This window comes from Barbatula barbatula, assembly GCF_947034865.1.
Source record: "Barbatula barbatula genome assembly, chromosome: 24".
In the NCBI taxonomy this organism is placed as follows: Eukaryota; Metazoa; Chordata; class Actinopteri; order Cypriniformes; family Nemacheilidae; genus Barbatula; species Barbatula barbatula.
Genome location: NC_136787.1, coordinates 14,629,585 through 14,652,105, shown reverse-complemented (window position 1 = coordinate 14,652,105; position 22,521 = coordinate 14,629,585). Strand labels below are relative to the sequence as shown.

Genomic DNA, 22,521 nt, shown 5'->3' with positions numbered 1-22,521 from the left:
GAAATCAAATATTGCTTACTTAAACACACTCAAACAAACCTCTCTGCATGTGGAGTCTTTACAGTACCAAGAGAATAAATACTACACATGATTCTGTAGCAGGACACCTGCAAATCATCCACTGACCAAACAACAAATAAAGAGACAAGAAGTTAATACAAGTATACAAACTGTACAAAGTGCAGTGGATGATGGGACAGTTCTGAAAGGTCCTTACGGATAACATCGTCTCCAAACTGATGTTGAGCGATGTGGTCGAACAGTGATGTTAGGACAGGGAGCAGAGCCGTTGTGGTGTAGTTGATATTCTGGGACACACCTTTCACTGGCTGAGACACCCAAGAAAAACTAAATGAATGCCGTGAACTGTGAAATACCTGATATTGCTGCTGTATTCATACCTGATTGCCTTTGGACACTTTCCCGAGTTTGAGGTTTTCCACCATCTTTTCAATGTCATCAGCAGCGCTCTCGAAGAAAGATCGCAGCCCTGCCTTAACAATCTCAGGTCCGGATTTCATCACAGTTCTGATCAATGTGAGACAATCAGATGCAAACCGAACAAAGTTCTTGTCTACTGTTTGCTCTAAAAGAGTAAACTATTCAGTAATTCATAATTTGTCTGAATTACACACCTGGCATCAAGTGACCTAGCAAGAATATGGAGACAGTTGACGATAGCGGGAGCATCCGTACCTGCGTATCATGGCCAGGAGGTACAGGATTACTTCTTAAGCTTTTATATACATTTTTTCACATCGTTTTTGACTGTGATACTCCTACTCTGAGATACAGCATGTATCACGAATAGAGAAAACCATGAAAACCAAAATTGGAAAATATTTAAAGTAGACAGAAGAAGTGAGGAAACAATGAAAGGGATACAAACAGAGAAAGTGCAGATATCTTACCAAAGAGAAACACTCTGTGTCTCACCAGGGCAGACATCTTACAAAAGATACTGCATCATCATCATCATCATCAGAGATGCCAAATATAAAGAAACCCATGAAAGGAAATGAGAGAAGTAAGGAAATGCAAATTAAATTAAAGAAGGAAAAGAAGGTAGAAAGTAAACGGTAACATTCAAACAAAAATGGCAACTAATGAAAAACTATGGTCAAATACTGTAGGATAACAATGTGGACTATTGACTGTGGAACTATTTAATACGCACACATTTACCTTGCAATCATCTCTTTTTCTTTGTTGGAGGCGTGTCCGCCACTGCCTAGGATTTTGGCCGGTGTGGAGAGGAAGTAGAGGCAGTGATTTTTAAAATACTGATTTATCAAAGGCAGAAGAATCTGAAGGGGAACATTGCAGGCATTTTTATCAGTCATCATGATATGAAAGTGTTAAACAGATTAAGAAAAATTCCAGTGGGAAAGGATTTCTTCTCGAGTCTAACCTTGGCAAAGAACTTGATCTCTTGCTCATGTGGCGACTTTTCCACACGGCCGCTGCTCACAACCGCCTCTGTAAAAACAAACACCAGAAGAATTTCAGTCATTTTAGAGGATAAAATACTCTTCTCCTAGCAGTATGTATGGATGAAGAGCAATTTTACCAAGATGTGCAATGAATTCCTGGGCAATGTCCATCCACTTGAGCAGCTTCTGTAGAAAGCCGTAGGTAAAACGCTTCTCAATAGAGGAAATATCGCTCTCCATATCCTTCAGCCCCCTAAACAAACAGAAATTTGTCATGAAATGTTTTTCCATACTATTGATCTCAACTGATGGCTATCGAGTTGTGTACCTTGTAACGGCATATCCATTTAGCTGCAGAAACTTGAGCAGTTCATATGCTTTCTCTCTGTCTCGCGCCTTTTCCTTAGCTGTCAGTGTATCATAGGGCACAAGCAAAGGGTGTGTTCCTCCACCTAATTACAAACACAAGAGAAACAATGTTATTGACAAAAGTAAAATAATTAGCAAAGATACGTAGTATAACTTTGTTCCATCTACATTTAACAAACTGTTCATGTGTCCATAGGTAAATTGGCATCAAACAGCAAATAACTGATGTATTTATGAGATGACATCTTAAAACATCCTCTCTCAAGATTTTTTCAAGAGATGTGAAAGATAAATAAATTCATCAGCAAACCTTTTCCTTGTAGCTCAATTTTTTTCTTGCGTCCCCAGGTGTTGTGATAGTTCTCTGCAAGCTGCTCTGCCATGGACTGGAAAATGCAGATTGTATTATTTCTGTTAGCCATGACAATATCTATAGTTTATATCATATAAGAAAGATGATTTTGAGGACATACCTGAAGCTCTCTAGACAGTGTCATGCCTGAAATGTCAATGGGCTGAGGGCTGTAGCCATGACTGGGATCATAGGTCGCCTACAAGGGACAGGTGTGGCATCTGTGAGCACTACTTCATAACTGATACATGGGAATCTCGATGTTTCAATTAGTTCTCCACATACGTGCTTACCTGTGCAGTCTGTGATATCTTGCGAGCTGTCTTCTTCTCTGTTTTATCATCATCTCCATCTCTGGCTTTGTCTAGTGTCCACTCCCAAGCAATCATAGCCTTGACTGACTCTTTAATGGGCCAGCGGTAGATTTCTTTATCCTAATGCAAAGATCAAGGAGTTAGCATTTTAAATGATGTACAGTATTGCTAATCTGTTGAGAGGAAAATGTCACAATATATGACTTTTGTCACCTTTTCGGAGAATGTCTTGTAAGGTCTGAGCATGGGATGGGTCTTGGCATTTTCATCTAGCACCTCACCGAATGTCCAGTTATTTTGGATCTGGAGAATTGTTAGATAATAGTAATGAAAATCTTTCATAAAGTTTTTGAAAACTAAGAGAAAAACAATATGAAAGAAATTTAGACAAACAAATTGAAACCATACCTTTTCAAAAGCCCATTTGTCATGAGTGTATTCAGCGTATCTGTTCATAAAACCATCCAGTTTCTCAGGTATGATGGTGCTGCAAAAGACAACATAACAACAGTTAAAGTACAACAGCCTTTCAGTCCATTTGCTTTACTCAACTAGTAAACAACAGAATTAAACAAGCAGAAAAACTCTGTACTTTGTAGTTTCCACTGGTTTAGGATCAAAGTTGCCCTCAGCATCAACAGAAGCTTTCTTCTCTGTTTTAGATGAGTAGCTGGCATCCACATAATCCGGAGGAATTGCTCCAGCGATGGCGCATATGCAGGGCATGGCGATTTTAAACAGCTCTGCATCAAATTTCTGTTGGCAGACACAAATCAGAGAAGTAGTTATTCAAAAAAGATTCAGCATACTAGTTAGCATACTTCATGTTTTTGAGATCTTACCTTGTGAGCCAGAGATTCAAAAATCCCCCAAAAGAGTTTACGGGTGAGATGAAGCTCCTCCTCAGATGATACACCAAAGTTAGCCCAGCCGTTAGGCAAGCAATAGTACTTCCAACAGCGCTCGTAATGATTAGTAAGCAGCTAAAAACAATCCCAGGAATAAGTACATCTACAGTAATCCGTTAAAATGCATTGCACTGTCAAGCAATGGAATTGTTTCATACCTTAAGAGGCATTTTGGCATACTCGTTCAAAATTGGCACATCAAACACCAGTCGCCTAAGGAGGTGCTGAAGCATGGAAGGACGCAGGTACCTGCAGCACAAACAATAAATATAACAAAAGCTCATCTGATCTTTCATCACCTTAAATCATCAATCAAATCAAGAAAACAATCTAGTACTATAAGTGTACAACTTAATACCTGCATAAAGACATCAGGCATTCCTCAATAACATCTCTCTGAGCTTTGGTAAGCGAGCGGCCCCGTGAAAGCCTGTAGATGGTGTGGAGCATGGAGTCGATCATGATAGCGCGGTGGTCTGTGCCAGCGAAAAGAGGTGCACATTTGGTGATCAGAGGAAGCACAGCGGAGCACAGGTAACGGTTTAGAGCCAGTGCCATCTCTGTAGTGCTGAAGGCAGCCTTAGAGAATGAACGAGAGAGTAATTGGACATCTGATCAACAGTCAATGTTTAGTTATGGTACCATGCAAGCACCAACATTTTTTTATGTCAAGACCTCAGACAACATAGTACAGTAGAGATCTTACAGTGTCCAAAGAAGCTGCTGCTCTCATGTCTGGCAAGAAGCCCACTTCCAATACGTGCAACAGGAAGTCTTGGTTGTCAATTCCATAGACTCGGTCCAGGAACAGAACCATGGGTGCTTTATGATCAGGCACGAAACTTGCAGACATCTTTGGCTCAATGATGCTGTTATCTGAAAGATAGGTGAAAGAACACATCAGAAATGACTCTTTACACACATTCACTGACACATTTCCATCGGATCATCACCTTTTCCAAAAGCAGGTATTTGGACTGACAAACTGATCACACCAACCAGATCCTCAATGGGCACAAGAGACCTAAGAATAGCCCTGATTCTCAAAGCTTCACCTTTACCAGCCTGGATCAACTACAAAACATACAGAATGAGGTAGATGTTCAGCAGCCAAATCAAATCATATCTGTACACTCACAAAATTACATAAAAATACACTTACGTGCATCTCAGGAGCACAGCGACCCAACAGATCAATTAGAGCAGAGTAGAAGGACATAATGGCGTTTCCAAGGTGCACTCTGTTCTCCTCGTGTTGCTCCTCTCCTCCAAACCTGACACAACACCGGGAAGAAACACTCATCAACTTTCTCTACATCGAGATATACAAACTGTTACAGTTACAGCCCATGGTAAGGAAAAGTGTACATTGGGAAGCGTCTGTCTTTCTTAACAGTGGGTCCATCTCTTGCTGGATCCTCTGAGATCTTAATGGCCTCTTCAATGGCAGCGAGAAGGCCGTTCCCCCCCTCTCCTCTCAAGGCGGGTCCAAAACATTCAGGCCTCCTGATTAACAGCCGAACCACCACATTAGCATTCTCCTCCACGCTCTCTCCTGAAAGAAGAACATTAGATATAATATTTCTCTGTTCCAAGAAATTATGTAGAAACATGTTCTAATCTTTCATTAAATGTGCGGTGTAATTGCATTGACAAATATACCAGGTGTATACTGTACATTATAGATATGTGTATATAGATGCCATATTCAACCACTTCCGTCAACATTTCAGTGGCTGTTGCAGTGTTCATATCTATGGTATACATTGTCTTAATTAACTTTTATTCCTATACAGTAAGAAATAACCAAAGTAAACAAACCATTAACGAATACAGCAAATCGGAGGAAATCCAGGTATTTCTCTCCTCCACAAGGGTTCCACCCTATATCTGGGTATCCTTTTGATAAGAGCATGGGGCAGCTCTGCAGACCACAACCTGCCAGGTATTTCACCACCTACACAGACAGAAGAGGAATGAGTAATAAAATCTGCTGATGTCAAAATTTGTTCCTTAAGAATCTCTCACCATCTCAAGGTCTTGTTCTTGGAGAGCCAGTGCAAGCTCATTGTTATCGATACAAGATGCAGCAGCAACATCGAGAGGAGTGGAGCCACGCATTCCTGAAAGAGTTAATATGGTTAATAGATACCAGACTAGATCTAGTAGACTAGATTAAATGATACATACTGTATATAGTAAGATTAGACTAATCATGTAGGCACAAGAACAATAAAAGAAAGAATATTTCACCAAGCCCTATGCCGCTGTTCTGCAGGAGATATCCCAGATGATCAAACATGGAGCGCTGATTCTGCCTGCTAATACGACAGAAGTAACACAAGAAACGACAGCAGTTGGTCACCACACGAGGGAACCGGATCTCCTGGAAAGAGTTAAACACGTTCAGTCTTCATTGCTTTAAGGTAACATTTAAGTTAAAAGAAGTCAAACATCTGGGACAAATGAATAGAATTGTTTTAAAGATGGACCTTTGAATCTCCACCTCCAAGGACGTTCACCATAACCTCCATGACGGTCTCGTGCATTCCCAAAGCTCTCATGAGGTTTGGGTGCTGGTAAAACACTCTGTTGCTCATGATATTTCTAAGGAAGAAACAGAGTGGTTGCAACGCAATTCTGTAGAATTAAGGTTGCATTTGTGTGCTTACCCAATACTTTGAATCATCAGTCTCTCTTCTTCTGGTCCCATCTGAACTATTAACAGGGATCGGATTTGTCCCAGACATTCAAGCAATTCCATGGTGTCCTGCACGGACACAGCGTTGATGATGTAGGCTTTGGGCAGTGCTCGGATCAGCTCACCTAGGGCATCATACTGCCGGTGTAACAAACTGAACATCAGCCGTACAAGCTCAGGGTTCTGAATGAAAGACTCCTGAGCCCAGTGGATCATAGTGTGAGAGATCAACTCCTGTAGAGTACCTGTGACACAGGAGAGCATGATTGGGCACATGGCCATTCTAACAAAATAACTAATGTCTAATTTATAGTAAGTAAAGGCGTAATGCTGTTCTTTTACTGGGTTTCTTGTCTTCTGCAAGTTCAGGCTCAGCCTCTGGCTTCTTTCGTAAGTTCTTCACTTTCTCCACCAGTCTTAAAAGACGTCCACGGAGAGAAGTGTCCACATGCTCTTCGTCTTCTTCTTCTTCAATGTGTACTCCTGTTGTAGAAATTCGAAAGAGACACTGTAACTCTTCAGATTTTCATATTGGCATAAACAGTGACAGAACACCAAAAGGAATGTGACAGAAGATAGAAGAAATCATTGGGTAAAGTTGTTAACAGATAACAAAGACAGTTGTCTGTGTGATTAGACTGACCGCAGTGAGCTAACAGGTCCTGGTGGAACGTCAGCAAATCATTTCGGACTTCCTCTGGAACGGGACAATCTTCTTCCTCCGGACAGTTCTTGAAGTTCATTAGCATGTTTACCTACATGACCACACATGAAACCCCACAAAGAACTGAATATGACACGTCAACTTCACCATGTTAGCAATGTCAAAATTTTCTCTACAAAAGTGCAGCACCTGTTCCTGTGGGGGCGAGCGAAACTCACGGGTCTTGCGAGCAGTTTCGGCAGCACTCATTGTGAAAGCCAGCATGAGCTCATTATAACGCTGCCTCTGATTGGTTTGCACCTGGTTGACAAATTTGTCTGAGAAAGCGATAATGGCTTCCACCCGGTGACGCAGCTCACAGTCACAGAAATACTGCAGTAAGGTACACATCTAAGGAAAAAGGGACACTTTTAGGTTACCAAACATTAGTAGATCATTTACTCACCCTCATGTGATTCCAAACTAGTTTGACTTTCTTTATTCTGCAGAGCACAAAATATATTTTGAAGAATGTTGGTAATCAAACCACAATGGTCCACATTGGCTTCAATTCTATTGACACAAAACCGTGAAACATTTCTTAAAATATCTTCTTTTGTCTTCCACAGAGAAAAGAGTCACATAGAGGTTTTGAATTACATGATGACAACTCTATAGCTGTCCTTAATTAAATTAATTTCACCTGAAGTTTAACAGATTCAGGAAGCTTCATGTGCAGAAGTCCTTCTCCCACATCTTCCTCTTCCTTCACCTCTTCTTCTACTACCCCAGCCTCCTTCTCCCCCTCTGTATCTGCTGCTTTCTCCTGGTCCATTTTTTCCACAGCATGTTCATCTTCCTCTTCTTGTCCCACCTCCTCTTCATATTCCTCTTCCTCCTCAGGCTCAAGTTCCTCATCCTCTTCTTCCTCTCCCACTCCTTCATCCATTAGCTCTCCCCTGTTGTCACCCTCTTGTTCCTCTACCTCTTTGACCTCCGTCCCTTCTTCTTTGCAGGCCAGCTGTTTCTCTGCATCTCCGGATTTGTTCGTCTCTAGGTCTTCAGCTGGACTTTCACTGTCGGTGAACACAGACGGCTCGATGAGCTTCAGGATGTGTTTTACGTCACTGTCGTCAAACACGCCCATTATGAGCAGGGTGCTGATGAGCTTCAGGATCGGCACAAAGTGGAACTCAACGCTGCCCCCTACGGGATCACGCATGGCCTGTCCTCCGTCCTGCACTGCATCTGTAAGCATGCTGAGGGCGTGGTCCTTGAGCATCTTGTGTTTGGGAATGATAAAGTGAAGAATGAAGGTAAAGCAAATTAAAACACAAGTCTTAATTAAAACAAAAATGTAATTAATAAATGTTATTCTTTTTAAAGAAAAGTGAGTAGGTCTTCATTTACCTGGAGAGGGTAGAAGGGGCTGAGGGTGTAGAGGTCTGCATTAGTGCCCACAAACCCTGTGGGGGCAAAGTGTAGCTTGGGCCGCAGGCAGGTGGTAAGTCCGACACCTGGCAGCGCATGAGCCTTCTCAGCGTCCGAGTATAGGGTGATGCTCCGTGTCTCATCCGTCATGGGCACAATGAACTCCTTATTGGTCATGAGACGGTTGCGTCTGGCGGACTCGAGATGCATAGAGATGAGCAGGTCGTAGTAGCCACTGCGGATGGGACCGGGCAGGTAGGTGTTCTCAATGGCATAGAAGAGCTGCAATTCGTCAACGTGACTGCAGAGGGCGTGAGCAACACGGTTGTTGCCCAGAGCACAGACTGAGCCGTACAGCTTCAGTGTGTGGTAATGGAACGTCATCAGGTCAATGCGCTCTGAAAGTTCCAAGATATCAAGGCATCTGGGAAGTGAAATGAAAAGACATGTTAAAATTGAGTTTTGTGTGTTTTAATCCATGCTTTGCATTGGATTTTAGGGCAAATATTTTCAAATATGAAATATTTGCTCTTTAGTGTAAGTGTATGTTTTTATTTCAGAAATGGATCATGAAATGCATATTAAGGTAATACCTGTTCTCCTCAGGAATATGCAGTGCCATCATAATGAGAGGTTCAGAACACTGAACCTTCCAGCCCTGCTTCTCACTCACACGGCCTGTTTCAGGAGACAAAAAGTCATTCGGCATCCGGCTCCATATGACTGGAGTCAGCATCTGGACATCTAACCTGGGAGGACATTGAGGAACTGGGTTCTTATGGTCACTGCGGAACATGGCTGCAGAGATGGGCATAATGTTCTGGATAAAGTGGGCAAAGAGCAGAATTAGTGCAGAAATAATAATAATTAAAGGAAAAAAGAAGCAATAAACTACAGTGTATGTTCCTTTATAGTGACCTTTAATTTGCCCAGTTCCACTTGTAACATGTTCTGGCTGGACGGCAAACAAAACACAGCAGGAAACAGCTTAGTGTTGGGTTCCACCTGAAATGAAAAAAATGTGTGTCAAGTCACACTTATGAACATAAAAATGGTTTAAATTGCCTTTCACATTTTGGTAAAGGGCCTACAGTAAATATTGATGACTCATCTTGCACTCATACAAACTTTTACAAAATGCAGAAAACGCACCTCAGTGTGCTTTATCTCACCTGGTAGAAAGTGTTGATCTCCTTCCCATTGGCTGTGAAAGTCATGAGTCCTGTGTCCAGGTCCACCAAGCAACCAATCACAAAGTCCTCCTGGCTGATGCGGGTTTGCTGCGAGCTGCCAAACTCTCCTCCCCACACCATGTAGCAGTTACTGCGTTTAACACTGTGGAAAGCAAGAAAGATTCCAAATGAAGACATTTATAAGGACTTACATATGTGCTTTATTTGGAATATCACTATATAAAATGTTATAATATTTTACTTTATTTAACTGTAATAGACATAGTTTATTACCTATCATGAATGTTGCCTTTGTCATCCCCAACGGTTACAGTTACATTTCGGACTTTGCCAAGATCAAAGTGTAGATCATACTGGTGGTAGTCAGGAGTAACCCAGCCTACCCACACTCCACTGGGCTCCTGGCCTGCAAATATTCGGACTGAATAATAATACTGGAGGGAATGAAGAAAGAAATTTCATTAGATCACAAATTTGCATTTGAACATTTTGTAGATGACTAGTTCTGCACTCTCATGTTTACATATGGAAGTTTGGAATTTGTAAGTATGGGAATGGATATTATAGTTTATTCATACAGTTGTTGTGTTTGCAATTATTTCAGCATCGTCTCTGTCATCTGGGACAACGTCCTCTATCAGTCGTGGAACTGTTGGAACCACGGGAGGCGAGGCTAATGCTGCCTTCTTAGCTTTGGAAAAGAACCTAGAAATCACAAATAATTTGTCATCTCAGTTTTATATTTCATTTAAATAATGGTTTAAATAATGACTAAACATAATGTATCATAAGATTTACTATATTAAACAAGAAAAAATATCTCTGCAATCCTCCTCACCCTTTCTTTTTGCTCTTCTCTGTGGTGGTGTCCTTCTCATTCTCTCCCTCCTTATTCCCAGGAAGTTCTTTTGGGACAGATGGCTCTTTCTCTTTTTCATCTTGCTCTTTGCGAGTGGCCGACTTCTTCAGAAGCTCAAACTCGGATTCAGGGTCCACCTCAAGAGTTTCATCTTCTGGGATAGTTAGGGTGCGGGTCAGAGGTGAGGCCCCCACCGGGACCTTGAAGGTCTCATGGAATTCTATAGGCATGCTGAGTCTAAAGAACAGGAGATCGGTGTTGGCGTTCTGGGATCCATACGTCCTGTGGGTGAGTTTAAGACAGGGGGCACTATCTACTGTTCCATCCACACGGGCTACCTATTGGGGAAAGCACAGAAGGGCAATTTTGTGTAAAGCATCATATAAGACCAGGTCATCTAACAGTTACAGGACCTGCATGTTAATTCCAAATAGTAGTGTCCAAATTATCACGTCAGAATTTATTTTAAGGTTATTTAGCATTTTTGGAAAATGTTTAATAAACAGGATGCTGATGTTAATTTACCACACTCAAGATCAAGTCACTACTTTTCACAGTATGATCTGTAGCATACAAAAGTTATATTGTGGGTTTTCAGGGTATTGAATGCACGTAGAAACATTTTAGAAGTATTAACTCTTCCTGCCATTAACAGAATTTTCTGTTATTTATCCTTCCATGTTTTCACTGTTATACAGTAGGGGGCGCAACAGCATCTATGAATCAAAAAGCAATCCCTGCGTCCATATACTTCCTAGTAGCTAAAGTTTGAGTCACGAATCAAAGTTTGAGTCACTTCACTACCGTCAAATTTCAAAAGTAAATGAAAAAACAATTGCGAAAAACATTAAGGCAGATGTCCGTTTTTAATACAAGTGCAAATTAATTAATTTCTCATGACTAAATTATGTTTTTATCAGCGCCTACATACAGATTCTTGTTAATACATCATAGGTCAAAGAGTATAAGGGTGTATGCAGTATGTCCGAAATGTATTCATACTTCTCCCAGTTTTAATGGTCGACAGGCAGGTACTCATTCAGTAAATATTGTCAAAGTATGTGATTTCGAACGCAGTGCATGTTTCTCAATCTGAATCAGATCATAATGGGATATTCAGATTGTAACATTATTATTTGTACCTCAAAATGTGCATGGTCTGTAGGCACAGGTACAAACTGGGGCAGGCTTTTGCTGAACCACATGGTGATATCTCTCTTCATATTGATGGCGAACGGTTCAAACCCTTCCTGCAGGCCACAGATTGTGAAGTAACGCAGACTGCTCACATTCTGCCCAAGGTTGATACGACCCACCTGGGATAGTCCAAGACTGCACACAGGGATGAAGCCTGGAGAGAAAATTAGACAAATGTAATAACAAATGCATTCAAAACCGAGAAACATCTGTATATTTAAGAAGTTTATTCCTGACTCTTACCCTCTCCGATCTCAATGTCTTTGAAGGCCATCTCAGACCCAGAATCACTGATAAGCATTTCTCCATTTAGAGTAAACATGATGTTCTGCTCTGTCAGGTCTATCATGCACCCCACCACATCTCCAGGCTGCCACTGTCGGCCAAACGGCTCGTTCCCGATGTGCCACCGTTGAGCCTACGGAGATTAATCTTGGTTACACTCCACCCGGAATTTATGAATACTCAAAGACCATTGTTGGGGTTTTCAGTACCCTGCATCCATTGAAGACGTAGGCCAGGTCATCAGATCCTAGCTCTCTGTCTGCGTGAACGCTGGGTCTCGCCCATCCGACTCTCATCTCGCCCACTGTCACTGCTTCAAACTCAAAGTACCATTTCCCCTGTGTAACAGCGTAGGATTTCTCCGCTCTGAACACACGGATCTTATCGCTTCGACCGCTGCCGGGACCGTGACCACCTGGAATACACGGACAGCTTATAAACACAAACTCAAATGGGATTCTTTAATGTCCTTCTTCTCAAACAAATAGCTTATTTGGGGATCATTCGAGGAATTATCAAAAGTAACGTAGAACAACTCACTGCTCTCCTGGTCAGGTGGTTCAATATTGTATCCATAGCCTATGAGAGTCCGTACAGCAGCGCAGACTGTGTCACGATTGGTCTTTTTCGTCTTCTCATCCAGAAGATTGTATGGTACGAGACGGGGGTTACGCTTGTTCACAATGTCCTAAAAGTAAGTTAAATGACAAAACCACAGCTTTAAACACAGTAAACCCAATTACCAGTTATATTATACTATATTTCCAAATTCTATGGACGGGAGCATTGGGAAAAGATATATTTTTGCAGTTGTTCTGGTCATTTAATGTTACATTCAGTTGTATTACTAGAATCTAAAAATAAAGCAGGCCAACCTGAATGATGCTGTAAGTCCAGCCTTGGTGAACCCGATCACGAGCCCAGACATTGTGTCCGTTCTCAGCCAGTCTTTCCACTAGCGTGTTCTGATTTGGTGTCAGTTTAACATGGTTGAGGTCCAAAGGTGCAGGTTTATATCCATTGCTCTGAATATACCTTATATATTGAACAAGAAAACAGGATTGCATATTTTGTCATTTATATTTTGAATGCTCTCTACAGTCAGGGAGTACTGACGTCTTGGGTAGTTTGATCTTCTTCAGGTTCTCCTCTGCTTTCTCATCACCCATGCCTACATGACATCCCAATGCCAGAAGGGTCCTACATGTAACAGAATGAAATATTAATAAACCACAACCACACACATACGCCAGTAAAGAAAAACAGTGTTTCTCCTCACTTCAGTGTCTCTCCGGACATGGCCAGGTTGTAGTTCTTCTCTGGTTCCGGGAGACTCTGGAAGTCCACTAGACATGGATGAAGCTTCCTATTGTCATCTCGAAACTAAAAGAGTGGAAACAGTAATTGACAGTACAGAGAAAGGAAGAAGGAAAAAAGGACCAATATAATGCCAACACATTTTGAAAAAAACTCACTGGTCCATATGTCCAGCCCTGCTCGATACGGGTGACGGCCCACAGCTCGTGGCTATTCTCGGCCAGTTTCTCTCTTATACGCTCTAGGTGAGGTGGGAGAACAATCTGAGGAAAAGATTAAGATATATTTAGATTTAAATTCACGTCATTCGAAAGAAAGATGATGAAAATCTCACCTGCACGGTGTCAACAGGACAGGGAGTGAAGGCAGTGTGTGAGAGAGACTGGGTCGGCCCCAGAAGGTTCCGGACGCCGTCAAAGTCATGCTTGTATTCTTTAATGGGCTCGATCCGCAGTCTGTCTTTGGGGAGAACTGCTTCATAGCACGGAGCGTAACCTGGAGGAGGAAGGAATTTGAAGTCTCCTTGTCGTCCACCGAGAAGATAGCGAACTCTGTTTAGTCAAAGCAGAATGTATGGAAGATCATGGTACTAGCAATAACAAGAGTCATAGGTTTGATTTCAAGGGAACATGCAAGTCATATAACTGACTCAATTGTATACTTAGAATACAATGTAATTCGCACTTAAAAAGACCCATGAATGTGAACGTTATGTGATTTCACAACAAAGGCAATTGAAGCATTTCTGAAATTGCTCTTACTTAATGCCAGCTGAGAAGCTGACCACAGGGAAGAAAAGACCATCCAGATTGAAGTTCTCAAACATGCCTTGTACAGGATGACCATTGATGCGGAAGGAGATACTGGGCACGCTCAGATCCAAACAGCAGCTGACCACATCCTCAGGGGCGAGGATGTGCTGACTGGGTGAGGTCACCTGACGTGGAACACGACCTAAAGAGAGATCAGGGACATCAACTTTATAACCAAACAGAACCGCACAAATAATCTGATTGGCTATTGGTCAGTGATGTGTTTGAACACATTTATTTCTCTGTAAGCAATCTTCACCTGTCCACAGGTTTAGCCCATCAAAACCATAAGAGTAAAGATCATCTCCCACACCATTGCCTCCCCATCCCTCTCCACCTCCAGGATAGGGGCTGTAGCCCTCTGTCAAAGCCCAGCCCACACGAAGATGACATGCCTGCGGGGTCAGGAACGAATCCACATGGTCTACTATTAGCTCGTAGTACCACTTCTTAAACTGCGTTGAACCTTCACATGTTCCCAGAAAAATATTGGGTCTCATACTGGAACACAGTAAAAGACATAAATGTCAAACTGTCTCTCTAATCTCAGTGTTAAATCAATATTTAATTTATTATAATTTTTTTAATCACCTGGTGACATAATTGATAATGTTTGTCTGCAGGAGGAGATCCCGACCCGGAAGCAGATTCTCAGTGATCAGATTCTGATTGGACCTCACAGCTACACCATTACACACACACAAAGAGCACAGCACATCCAGAACCTAGAAGGCAGATTGTAGGAGCACGTATGGTCAGATATGACAGAAAATACAAACTAATTGAATCTGTGTTACAAATTGCTTCGATGACAACCTTGTGATTACGTCCATGTTTGTCCAAAAGTGCGATGATGGATTTGATGTGATTTTCTTGGATGATGTTAAGCACCTCAGGACTTTCAATCAGAATGCAATACAGCACCTCCAGAATACCTGAAAATAAAATTTACCGTTTATTTTAACAGCAACTTACTGTGTGTTTAGTGACCGGTTTGATTCCCCAGGATTTTTTTAAACATAGAGTCACTTTGGATAAAAGCATCTTCCAAATAAATACATGTGATAAAAATGTAAAAAATGCACAAATACTTTAAACTCAAAATTATATAGAATAAAATGCAATGGATAAAAATAAATATTTTATCTCTCACAGCAAATCTGTATAATACTAATGATGTATTCAGAACAATTGCTACCTTCAAGATTCGATTAGACGGTTAACACAAAAATAGTTGGCCGTTGTTTTGGATGTTCTTAGAAGAAATAAGCATTTCAAACGAACAGTTGGATCTATGTTTTGTATGACATCATTCTGCAGTTCAGCTTCTCATCAAATTTCAAGTTGTGAGGTAAACTAAAGATTATTGGCTATTTTAAAAGTAGGAGGAGCCACACAATATGAACCACCCTAACTTACAGTTTTAGCAGAAAATATATTGACGCATCCAACAAAGCTGAACATTTTACAGCACGTCAGTGGATCTTTAACTTTATCCATTTGGATGAAATCAAAAAAGAATTTAGTGTTTAGGTTTCCATACTAAAGTTTCACTAGAATTCTATTTAATAATATATAAAATCTTTGTGGTGTTTTAAATAAGCCTAGAGACACCTGTCTGAAGTCTTACAGAACTTTTACAATCTTACCCGAGGACGCCTCTAAACGGTCCAGTTTGCTGACTAACCAATCCAAATTATCACAGAACAAAGCACAGTTTGCCCTGTTTCCTCTGATCAAAGATGCTATAAAAAGAATAAAGATGTTAAATTGGAAAGGTACGTACATTTTTAAATATAAAAAACATCATGCTCATGTAAAATAGTCACATTTTAAGATATTAAGATTGAATGTGCTCATACCCAGCAGCTCATAAAATAAGTTGACTATCTCTCTCCAGGAATCCCCTGCCTCTTCCCCAGCAAACTCAGAGAAGTGTGCTGCTGTGTTGTAGACGTTCAACCGATCAACACAGTCCAGCACAAGTGAGATCATGCCCTATGCAAAGAAGCAGATGATCTAGGTCAGTTTTGAAGGAAGATTTGTACATCTCATTCATTGGATGTGCTTTTGTAGGAAGGTATTCATTTGTTTATGTGTGACTGACCTCCTCCTGGAATAAATTCTGACGGTTCCTTAATGAGCGCAGTTTGGTTTGCTTTTCCTCATGTTCAAGCTCCTCCTCTGGAGGACGGAAATAAAAGATGAGATCCTGCAAAGACAGGACCACAGAGTCCAGAGGCAGAGACACGGATTGACCCTGAGTTTTATTCTTCCCGCTTAGTGAGTCCAGACCTCTGTAAGAGAGAGCAGCACAAATCGATACCATTAAATCAACAAAACCCTTATAGTAACCATACATTTTTCTTAACAATACAGGTCAATATTGTAGACACGCCTAGTTATCCTTTATTACTAGTTACATTTGACTTTTTTAGTAACACACAGCACAAAATCTCTAAATCTGACAATTTAACTTAAACTTCAGACCAAATGCAGTTTCACTATACTTGATGAACTGTGTAAAGAGTCCAGCCGTGCTGTAAATCATTCTTGCAGCCTGAGACTCTGCTGTCTGTGAACGTGCCACGGTCAGCGCGTCATCCATATGACCTTCCTGATGCAGTATAGCCTAAGAAGCAAGATAACAAACATTGGATTGAACTGCGAATCGAGGTCTGATTAGAGTGATTTTGCATGAAGTAACTCATACCTTCCTCTTTAATGGTCCCAGGCGAGCAGACTTGGCATCTACTGAGGCATACGTGAGCCACAGACTCGTAGAGACGTGCTGAACGAAACACATAGACTCGCCATACTTTATCTCTGGAATCCCCATACCCTCAACATCACGCTTCTGAGCCACCTCAGTCTTCTCCTGCTCAGAGACAAAGGAATGGTTAGGTTTGAAGTGACATTTGTATTGGTTAAGCACTTTTGTAAACTAAACTTATATGTACCTTGGATAAGCGGAAACAGAAGGCAGAGTTCTTCGTATTGGCTTTTTCTGGGTCCACAAGCAAGAGCCCTTTCTCCTCATCAAGACAAAGATACCTGCCGGTGGTGATGTGACGGACTCTGAAGGACTGACCCCACTTCATGTGGCTGCCGCTCCATCTGTTCAAAATAAGACAGAATGAATATTAAACAACAGGAAACAAGGACGAAAAACATCCCTAGTGTTCTTGTTAACACAGTACTAACCCAATCCGAAGAGGCTCTAATCTCCAGAGAGACCTAGCGTGGCTACATACTGCACCTCCTTCATAGTGCGCATTTCTAAGAATGATGCAAAGAAATGAACAAGAAATGGTTAGTTAATGTTGTTTTATATATGATAACAATATCGTATGAGTATGAGTATTCTTCCCACCGTCTCTGGTCGTCTCCCTGGTCAGCGGCGGGAATTGTTAAACACTCATCCATGTGGCCGTGGAAAAGACGTAAAACGTGCCCGCCAGTCAGAAACCCTAAATAGATTAAGTGAATAGAAGAACTGATAAAAATGGAATGCACTTAAGCTATCCCATTAGTTTTATAGCCATTGATGAGTCCACCAGAGACAAGCTTACCCTCTGCCAGCTCACATCCAGAACACACTGGGTTCATGTTCCAAAGAGTTTGCATGAAGGAGGCATCTACCATGAGGTCTCCACTGGCGTAAGAAAGGTGCTGTAGATGAGACCAAAAGTCTTAAACTGGGGGGGTCACCAAATTCAGTCCAAAAAAAAGGTTTTATAAAAGCAGAGAGACACTTGAGGCTGTGCTTTATTGAGAATTTAGTCAAGACACAAGGCGTCAAAGGCAATCTGCTTTTCACTTCTACTTTTCATTGTGCCAAAGAATGTCCTTCAGTCGTGACGATATTCACAATTACAGCACATAAATAATGCAGAAACAGATCTTACCAGATATCTCTCAGAAGACACACTGACCAGAATGAGGTCATCGCCCACCCTGACCTTCTCACCTTCTGATCTCTGCTTGGATGCTGGGTGAATAGTCCACCAGCATGCTTCACCTGGAGAGACATTCAAGAATTTTACTCAGATTTCCTATTTAAAAAAGCTGAACAATTCTTCCATCAATAGTTAGATTTCTATCTAGAATTTAGGCACCTGTCGAGTCTTCTTGGAGGCCTACATCAAAAGCCAGCTTGTCTGTGAGCGACCTTGACGTCGTCAAACAGCAGAGATACTGCACCATGTGATGAGACAACCAAACAATATTGGTAAGTGTTTCAACAAGTCTTTTTCAGAATGGAGTGTATCGAGGTGTGACTCACCATGCTTGAGTGGGTGTGTCTGAGCAGGATGGCGTGGCCATACAACAATGTCCGGTGACCTCCACCTTGTGATGACTACGAGTACGAGATATAACTTTAGAAATACAATTCAGGGTATAATTCTTAATGAAAACATCCTCTCATAACATCAGAGAGCAAAGGAAATGAATTAGTTGACAGTGAAACAGTGATTGTCAGCTATATTCCGGCACCAAAACGAAGAAACACAACTAATAAAAATAAAGTTGGCATATGAATGAAGGAATAACGAATAGGTACGGTGTAACCAGGATCTCTTATGACGTCAGGCTGGAAAACTATTTTAGGTGTGTACAACTAAAATGTATACAGTATAAAATACGGCTTCTTATTTGGTTATAAGTCTGTAATCTGAAACAGTAATTGGAGATTCAACATTCGCCCAGGTGACATTCCCCAAAGTAACACAAGAGTGAGACATTTGCAAAAAAGTAGAGGCAAAAGAGTTCAAAGTAACTTGAAAGTGAAAAGCATGCCACGGAGAAACATACCCACTTATCCAAATCCACTGCCTACAGTATTCAAAAGAGACAAAATGAGAGAATTAAATCATTAAAATTTAGATCCATTACATTTGAAATGAAGCAATCTAAAAACAGCGATTGGGTTCTACTGTTAAATGTATCCGTACCTCATTAAGCTCAGACGTGTTAGCCAGCATTTCCTGAAGGGCCCGAACAGACAAAGACTGCTCCAGAATAAACACGCATATGGCCAGATCAGGTGGAACATTCTGGAATGACAAAACAAGTGTTTACATGCCAAACCGGGACTATTTGCATTTAATAAACTCTAAGTGGCACATAAACCAGTACACTGTACCTGGGCATTAGATGTAGTTTCCAGAAAACACAAGCGATTCCCAAAACCTTCACAGGACAGACAGAGTTTAATCTGTTCTTTCAGGATGGTGGCGGTGCACTGAAGAACAACCTGATCATCCTATAGACAAAAATGTAGATGCTGCGTCAATTTTATATTTTCTCTCAGGAATTGAATTCCATTAAACATTTTTTTAGGGAAATACTATAAAAACATAATTCGCTATTTGCACAGATATTAACATTTGGTGTTTTGTGTCACAGCAAGTGTATTGCAAACGCCACTGCTACATAACATGGAATTTGTGACCTTGATCGGGGCAGCAAGTCTCTAATCGTGAATGTGTGTCAGGTTACAGCCAAACCACATGTGAAGAGGCTTTGATGAAACTAAAACTGGCTATGAAGATTTATGCGTCAGATACCAACAAGCTTTATAACGTCAAAAAACATAAAAACAAAGTCAGCATCACCGGTGCTTATACAAGCGGTTTATTCCAATGCCAGTTTTGGTGCACGACACCACCCTGTGTAACTATACACGCTTAAGAACTGAATTTCAGCAGAATTATAATTTAATTCGTTCTATATTTAAAGTTATTTCATGCAGATGTCACATTGCGAGCGTGCTTTGACGCACAAACTGGAGCAGGTCATGTCCTTGACAGGCTGTGTGATGGTGTATTAGTATGAATGCAAGCGTGCGCTCCGCTGAGATATTTAAAGGGCTGTGAAAAAGCCTGTCTACATAGACACATGCTGTTAGTAACCCGAGACCTGCTGTGTCTCTATTCTCTCTACTTTATGACAATATACCACTGTTATGAGATCAGCATTTTGTCAACCAAGCACCAATTCAGTGGATGGGCCATGGACCTGTTCCTGAAAAGTAAGATGGAAGTAAAATTTCAGGTTTTGAATTATTTTTTATATTTATTTGGTCTTTCGATGCTTTCATTCAATAGGACAGTAAATAAAAACTAGACAAGTGCAGCCAATATAAAGGGATAGTTCACTAAAATGAAACTGCTTTCACCATTTATTCCCCCTCGTGTCATTTATAATATTCATGTGACCTTTTTCTTCCACAAAACACAAAAGAAGATATTTTGAAGAGTACACTCAACACTTGCCCACTTATATATGGACACAAAATCACAGAGACGTTTCTCAAATTATCTTGTTTTATCTTGTGAGTTCAAACAGTATACAGATTTTGTATCTATTACAGTAGCAAAAGCATAGAACGTCATAAATTATTTTACTCGGGGCTGCAATCTCATTCTATGTTCCTCTATTTAAGGCTGTAACACCTGCCACACATACATTTTAACCCCCCAGAATACAGAAGCACGTCACATAGCCAAGAGCGCTCAGACTGGAACCAGAGGCCGTGCCAGAATGATTGTTTGTTTGCGACGATTGCAGATCAGTAACACAGAGCTGTAAGGAGACAGCAGACAGCTGCCTGACTTCTGGTCCTACATTGCCGAATCACGGGGCCAATGATATATAGAGAGTCCCCTGTGGATAATCCACTTATATCATCCAAGGAATGCTGTTAACAAAATAAACGAATCCATCATTTTGTGGACTGATAAAAATGATTGGAAATGATAATAAATCATGTCTATGGACTAACTTCCTGTTTCAATAGTAAATATTCAAACAAACAATTATTTAAAGAAAAGGGACCCTGTTTGCCAAAAAAGACAATTCTGCATTCATATTGTATATACAATCTTACCGTATGATCTGCAGCATGGATTATTTATTGTATTGGCTAATGCTAGGAGCCAAAGCTGCTTTGATGTTCTCCATAAAACACTTTCATTGTGGCAAAAATGTGATTCTTATTTCTCAATTCTAATTCTGTTATAGGTGTGCATACACTTCAAGTGGAGTCAGATTCTTTTAGAGTTATAATAAGATAGGTTTGACTACAAATACACAGCAAAGGACCATGCACAACCTTTTAAACACTGTGGAATCCTGAAATACACATAAAAAAGTGTCTGGCAACGGTTTGGCCATTCACCTCTTTAAAACATCAGCGTTTGTGATATATGTGTTATATTGTGATATGTTTTTGTAAATGTACACAGAGTTGAACTGAAAAGCCATGGTGGCCAGCAAAAAATTACCGGGACTTATAACAGAACTTTAAAATAGAAATAAACAGGTGTTGATTTAAGACCAAGCTAGAAAGCTTCTAATCCCATCTCTGTATATAGACTCATAGCTTATAATAAAAAACAACACAGCAATGCCTCGATAAAAAGGAATTTCTAGAAAAGAACATGGCGGGGGCTTACTGTTTTTTTATTTAGTTTTTTTATGTTTATGATTATTTGTGATTTTATGTCAACAAAACAACAGACTATTTTTCATCTATCCATTTCAGCTTTTCCAACAATGACCCAAAGTTCACCCTAAATCTGACACAACCTCAGCACGACTCAGTCAGGCATTTACAAATTTGGTCAAGAATGACCTTTTCTCTCCCTAAAGCATGACAATGGGACTGTGTAGTCTATCATTTACACATATATGTATGGTCTGTAGTTTTTGATTTATATCTTGTCTTTGTAGTATGTTGCTGTCATGCTTCTGTATAAGAGCAAGTGTAACATCCAGCTTCAAACAGTGAAAATGCAACCTTTGCACTTAACAATGTATAAATAGACAACAATGCAAGCAAATCCACACACCTGCCCATGTCATTCCACTCCACGCTTTCATCAGTGTATTCAATTGTACTGTCGAAATGTGCTTATATTTTTACTTAAACATTGATGTTATTATATTTTATTATGTACTAATATATAGGAATTTTCATGACTTTCAGTTATTATCAATCCCATGATCTTTAAAATGCATTTAATAATGTCTCACGAACATGACATCTCTATGCTTTCAAAGACTCCAGTCGCTTGTATGTTTAATTTTAGCAGTCTATGGTAACATAAAGCAGCAGAATGTTTTAACTCACTGTTCGTAAGAACTGAATTTCCTCCTCTCCCTCGCCGCCTTCTGCCATGGTACTGGAGATCTACAGGTACAAGCAGCAGAAGTGTGAAATGGTCCGTTCACTCCTGATGGGACAGAATCCAGCCTCCCTCTCTCTGTGTCCTGTGAGTGCGCTGAGAGTCACAAGTCCAGCCGTTGGGGGTTCACAGAGATTTAACAGGCGTTGACACTTTCTCTGGTTTCTTGTCACAACTCTACATCAAAGGGGAGGAGCACCAGTCTCATAAAAGAGGCATTACCACTTTAACTTAAATGCACACAAAATCAGAAGTTTCTGATTTATAAAGTTCAGATCAATCACTATGAACTGAATAGATTGTACGCAATGAAAAATAAAATTAGATTTTTTTTGTTGTAAAGCTGATAAATGACATGAAAAATGTCAACTCGTTCCTCAGTTTGTAAAATCAAATCTGAATTCAAAAGACTCTTCTCATAGACTTCTATTGTAATCGCATAACTGTAAACTTGTTTTTACTTTGGAATTATTCTTAACTTAAGTTTGTCCTGAAGTATTGTTTTAAAACAGAAT

At 40.6% G+C, this 22,521-nt stretch overlaps 1 protein-coding gene across 1 annotated transcript in view; it reads right to left on the bottom strand.

Annotated features, from left to right (window-relative positions):
• The window catches only part of ryr1a (ryanodine receptor 1a (skeletal)), a 50,847-nt gene extending 28,728 nt beyond the window's left edge, over positions 1-22,119 (bottom strand). The window contains exons 1-67 of the mRNA XM_079449210.1: positions 21,952-22,119; positions 18,961-19,080; positions 18,770-18,871; positions 18,630-18,650; positions 18,100-18,174; positions 17,933-18,011; positions 17,723-17,835; positions 17,387-17,486; positions 17,188-17,284; positions 17,019-17,093; positions 16,775-16,931; positions 16,528-16,692; positions 16,325-16,446; positions 15,922-16,111; positions 15,677-15,812; positions 15,464-15,559; positions 14,631-14,749; positions 14,406-14,539; positions 14,074-14,315; positions 13,764-13,956; positions 13,337-13,553; positions 13,161-13,265; positions 12,965-13,068; positions 12,802-12,885; positions 12,561-12,720; positions 12,226-12,373; positions 11,895-12,100; positions 11,644-11,818; positions 11,346-11,554; positions 10,183-10,541; positions 9,923-10,049; positions 9,618-9,778; positions 9,324-9,486; positions 9,070-9,156; positions 8,745-8,971; positions 8,131-8,575; positions 7,424-8,002; positions 6,931-7,131; positions 6,721-6,832; positions 6,420-6,560; positions 6,049-6,322; positions 5,869-5,983; positions 5,630-5,762; positions 5,405-5,499; positions 5,198-5,333; positions 4,745-4,931; positions 4,539-4,650; positions 4,330-4,450; positions 4,083-4,252; positions 3,735-3,955; positions 3,535-3,625; positions 3,311-3,451; positions 3,061-3,224; positions 2,877-2,955; positions 2,682-2,771; positions 2,448-2,588; positions 2,276-2,353; positions 2,113-2,188; positions 1,762-1,885; positions 1,571-1,686; positions 1,412-1,479; positions 1,186-1,307; positions 912-961; positions 636-696; positions 402-528; positions 218-329; positions 40-121 (exon numbers count right to left, since the gene is read on the bottom strand). Of these exons, the coding sequence (XP_079305336.1) occupies positions 40-121; positions 218-329; positions 402-528; positions 636-696; positions 912-961; positions 1,186-1,307; positions 1,412-1,479; positions 1,571-1,686; positions 1,762-1,885; positions 2,113-2,188; positions 2,276-2,353; positions 2,448-2,588; positions 2,682-2,771; positions 2,877-2,955; positions 3,061-3,224; positions 3,311-3,451; positions 3,535-3,625; positions 3,735-3,955; positions 4,083-4,252; positions 4,330-4,450; positions 4,539-4,650; positions 4,745-4,931; positions 5,198-5,333; positions 5,405-5,499; positions 5,630-5,762; positions 5,869-5,983; positions 6,049-6,322; positions 6,420-6,560; positions 6,721-6,832; positions 6,931-7,131; positions 7,424-8,002; positions 8,131-8,575; positions 8,745-8,971; positions 9,070-9,156; positions 9,324-9,486; positions 9,618-9,778; positions 9,923-10,049; positions 10,183-10,541; positions 11,346-11,554; positions 11,644-11,818; positions 11,895-12,100; positions 12,226-12,373; positions 12,561-12,720; positions 12,802-12,885; positions 12,965-13,068; positions 13,161-13,265; positions 13,337-13,553; positions 13,764-13,956; positions 14,074-14,315; positions 14,406-14,539; positions 14,631-14,749; positions 15,464-15,559; positions 15,677-15,812; positions 15,922-16,111; positions 16,325-16,446; positions 16,528-16,692; positions 16,775-16,931; positions 17,019-17,093; positions 17,188-17,284; positions 17,387-17,486; positions 17,723-17,835; positions 17,933-18,011; positions 18,100-18,174; positions 18,630-18,650; positions 18,770-18,871; positions 18,961-19,080; positions 21,952-21,999 (9,680 nt within the window). The 5' untranslated portion in view covers positions 22,000-22,119. The remainder of the gene's footprint in view (positions 1-39; positions 122-217; positions 330-401; positions 529-635; positions 697-911; positions 962-1,185; positions 1,308-1,411; positions 1,480-1,570; positions 1,687-1,761; positions 1,886-2,112; positions 2,189-2,275; positions 2,354-2,447; positions 2,589-2,681; positions 2,772-2,876; positions 2,956-3,060; positions 3,225-3,310; positions 3,452-3,534; positions 3,626-3,734; positions 3,956-4,082; positions 4,253-4,329; positions 4,451-4,538; positions 4,651-4,744; positions 4,932-5,197; positions 5,334-5,404; positions 5,500-5,629; positions 5,763-5,868; positions 5,984-6,048; positions 6,323-6,419; positions 6,561-6,720; positions 6,833-6,930; positions 7,132-7,423; positions 8,003-8,130; positions 8,576-8,744; positions 8,972-9,069; positions 9,157-9,323; positions 9,487-9,617; positions 9,779-9,922; positions 10,050-10,182; positions 10,542-11,345; positions 11,555-11,643; positions 11,819-11,894; positions 12,101-12,225; positions 12,374-12,560; positions 12,721-12,801; positions 12,886-12,964; positions 13,069-13,160; positions 13,266-13,336; positions 13,554-13,763; positions 13,957-14,073; positions 14,316-14,405; positions 14,540-14,630; positions 14,750-15,463; positions 15,560-15,676; positions 15,813-15,921; positions 16,112-16,324; positions 16,447-16,527; positions 16,693-16,774; positions 16,932-17,018; positions 17,094-17,187; positions 17,285-17,386; positions 17,487-17,722; positions 17,836-17,932; positions 18,012-18,099; positions 18,175-18,629; positions 18,651-18,769; positions 18,872-18,960; positions 19,081-21,951) is intronic.
• Positions 22,120-22,521: the final 402 nt, after the last annotated feature.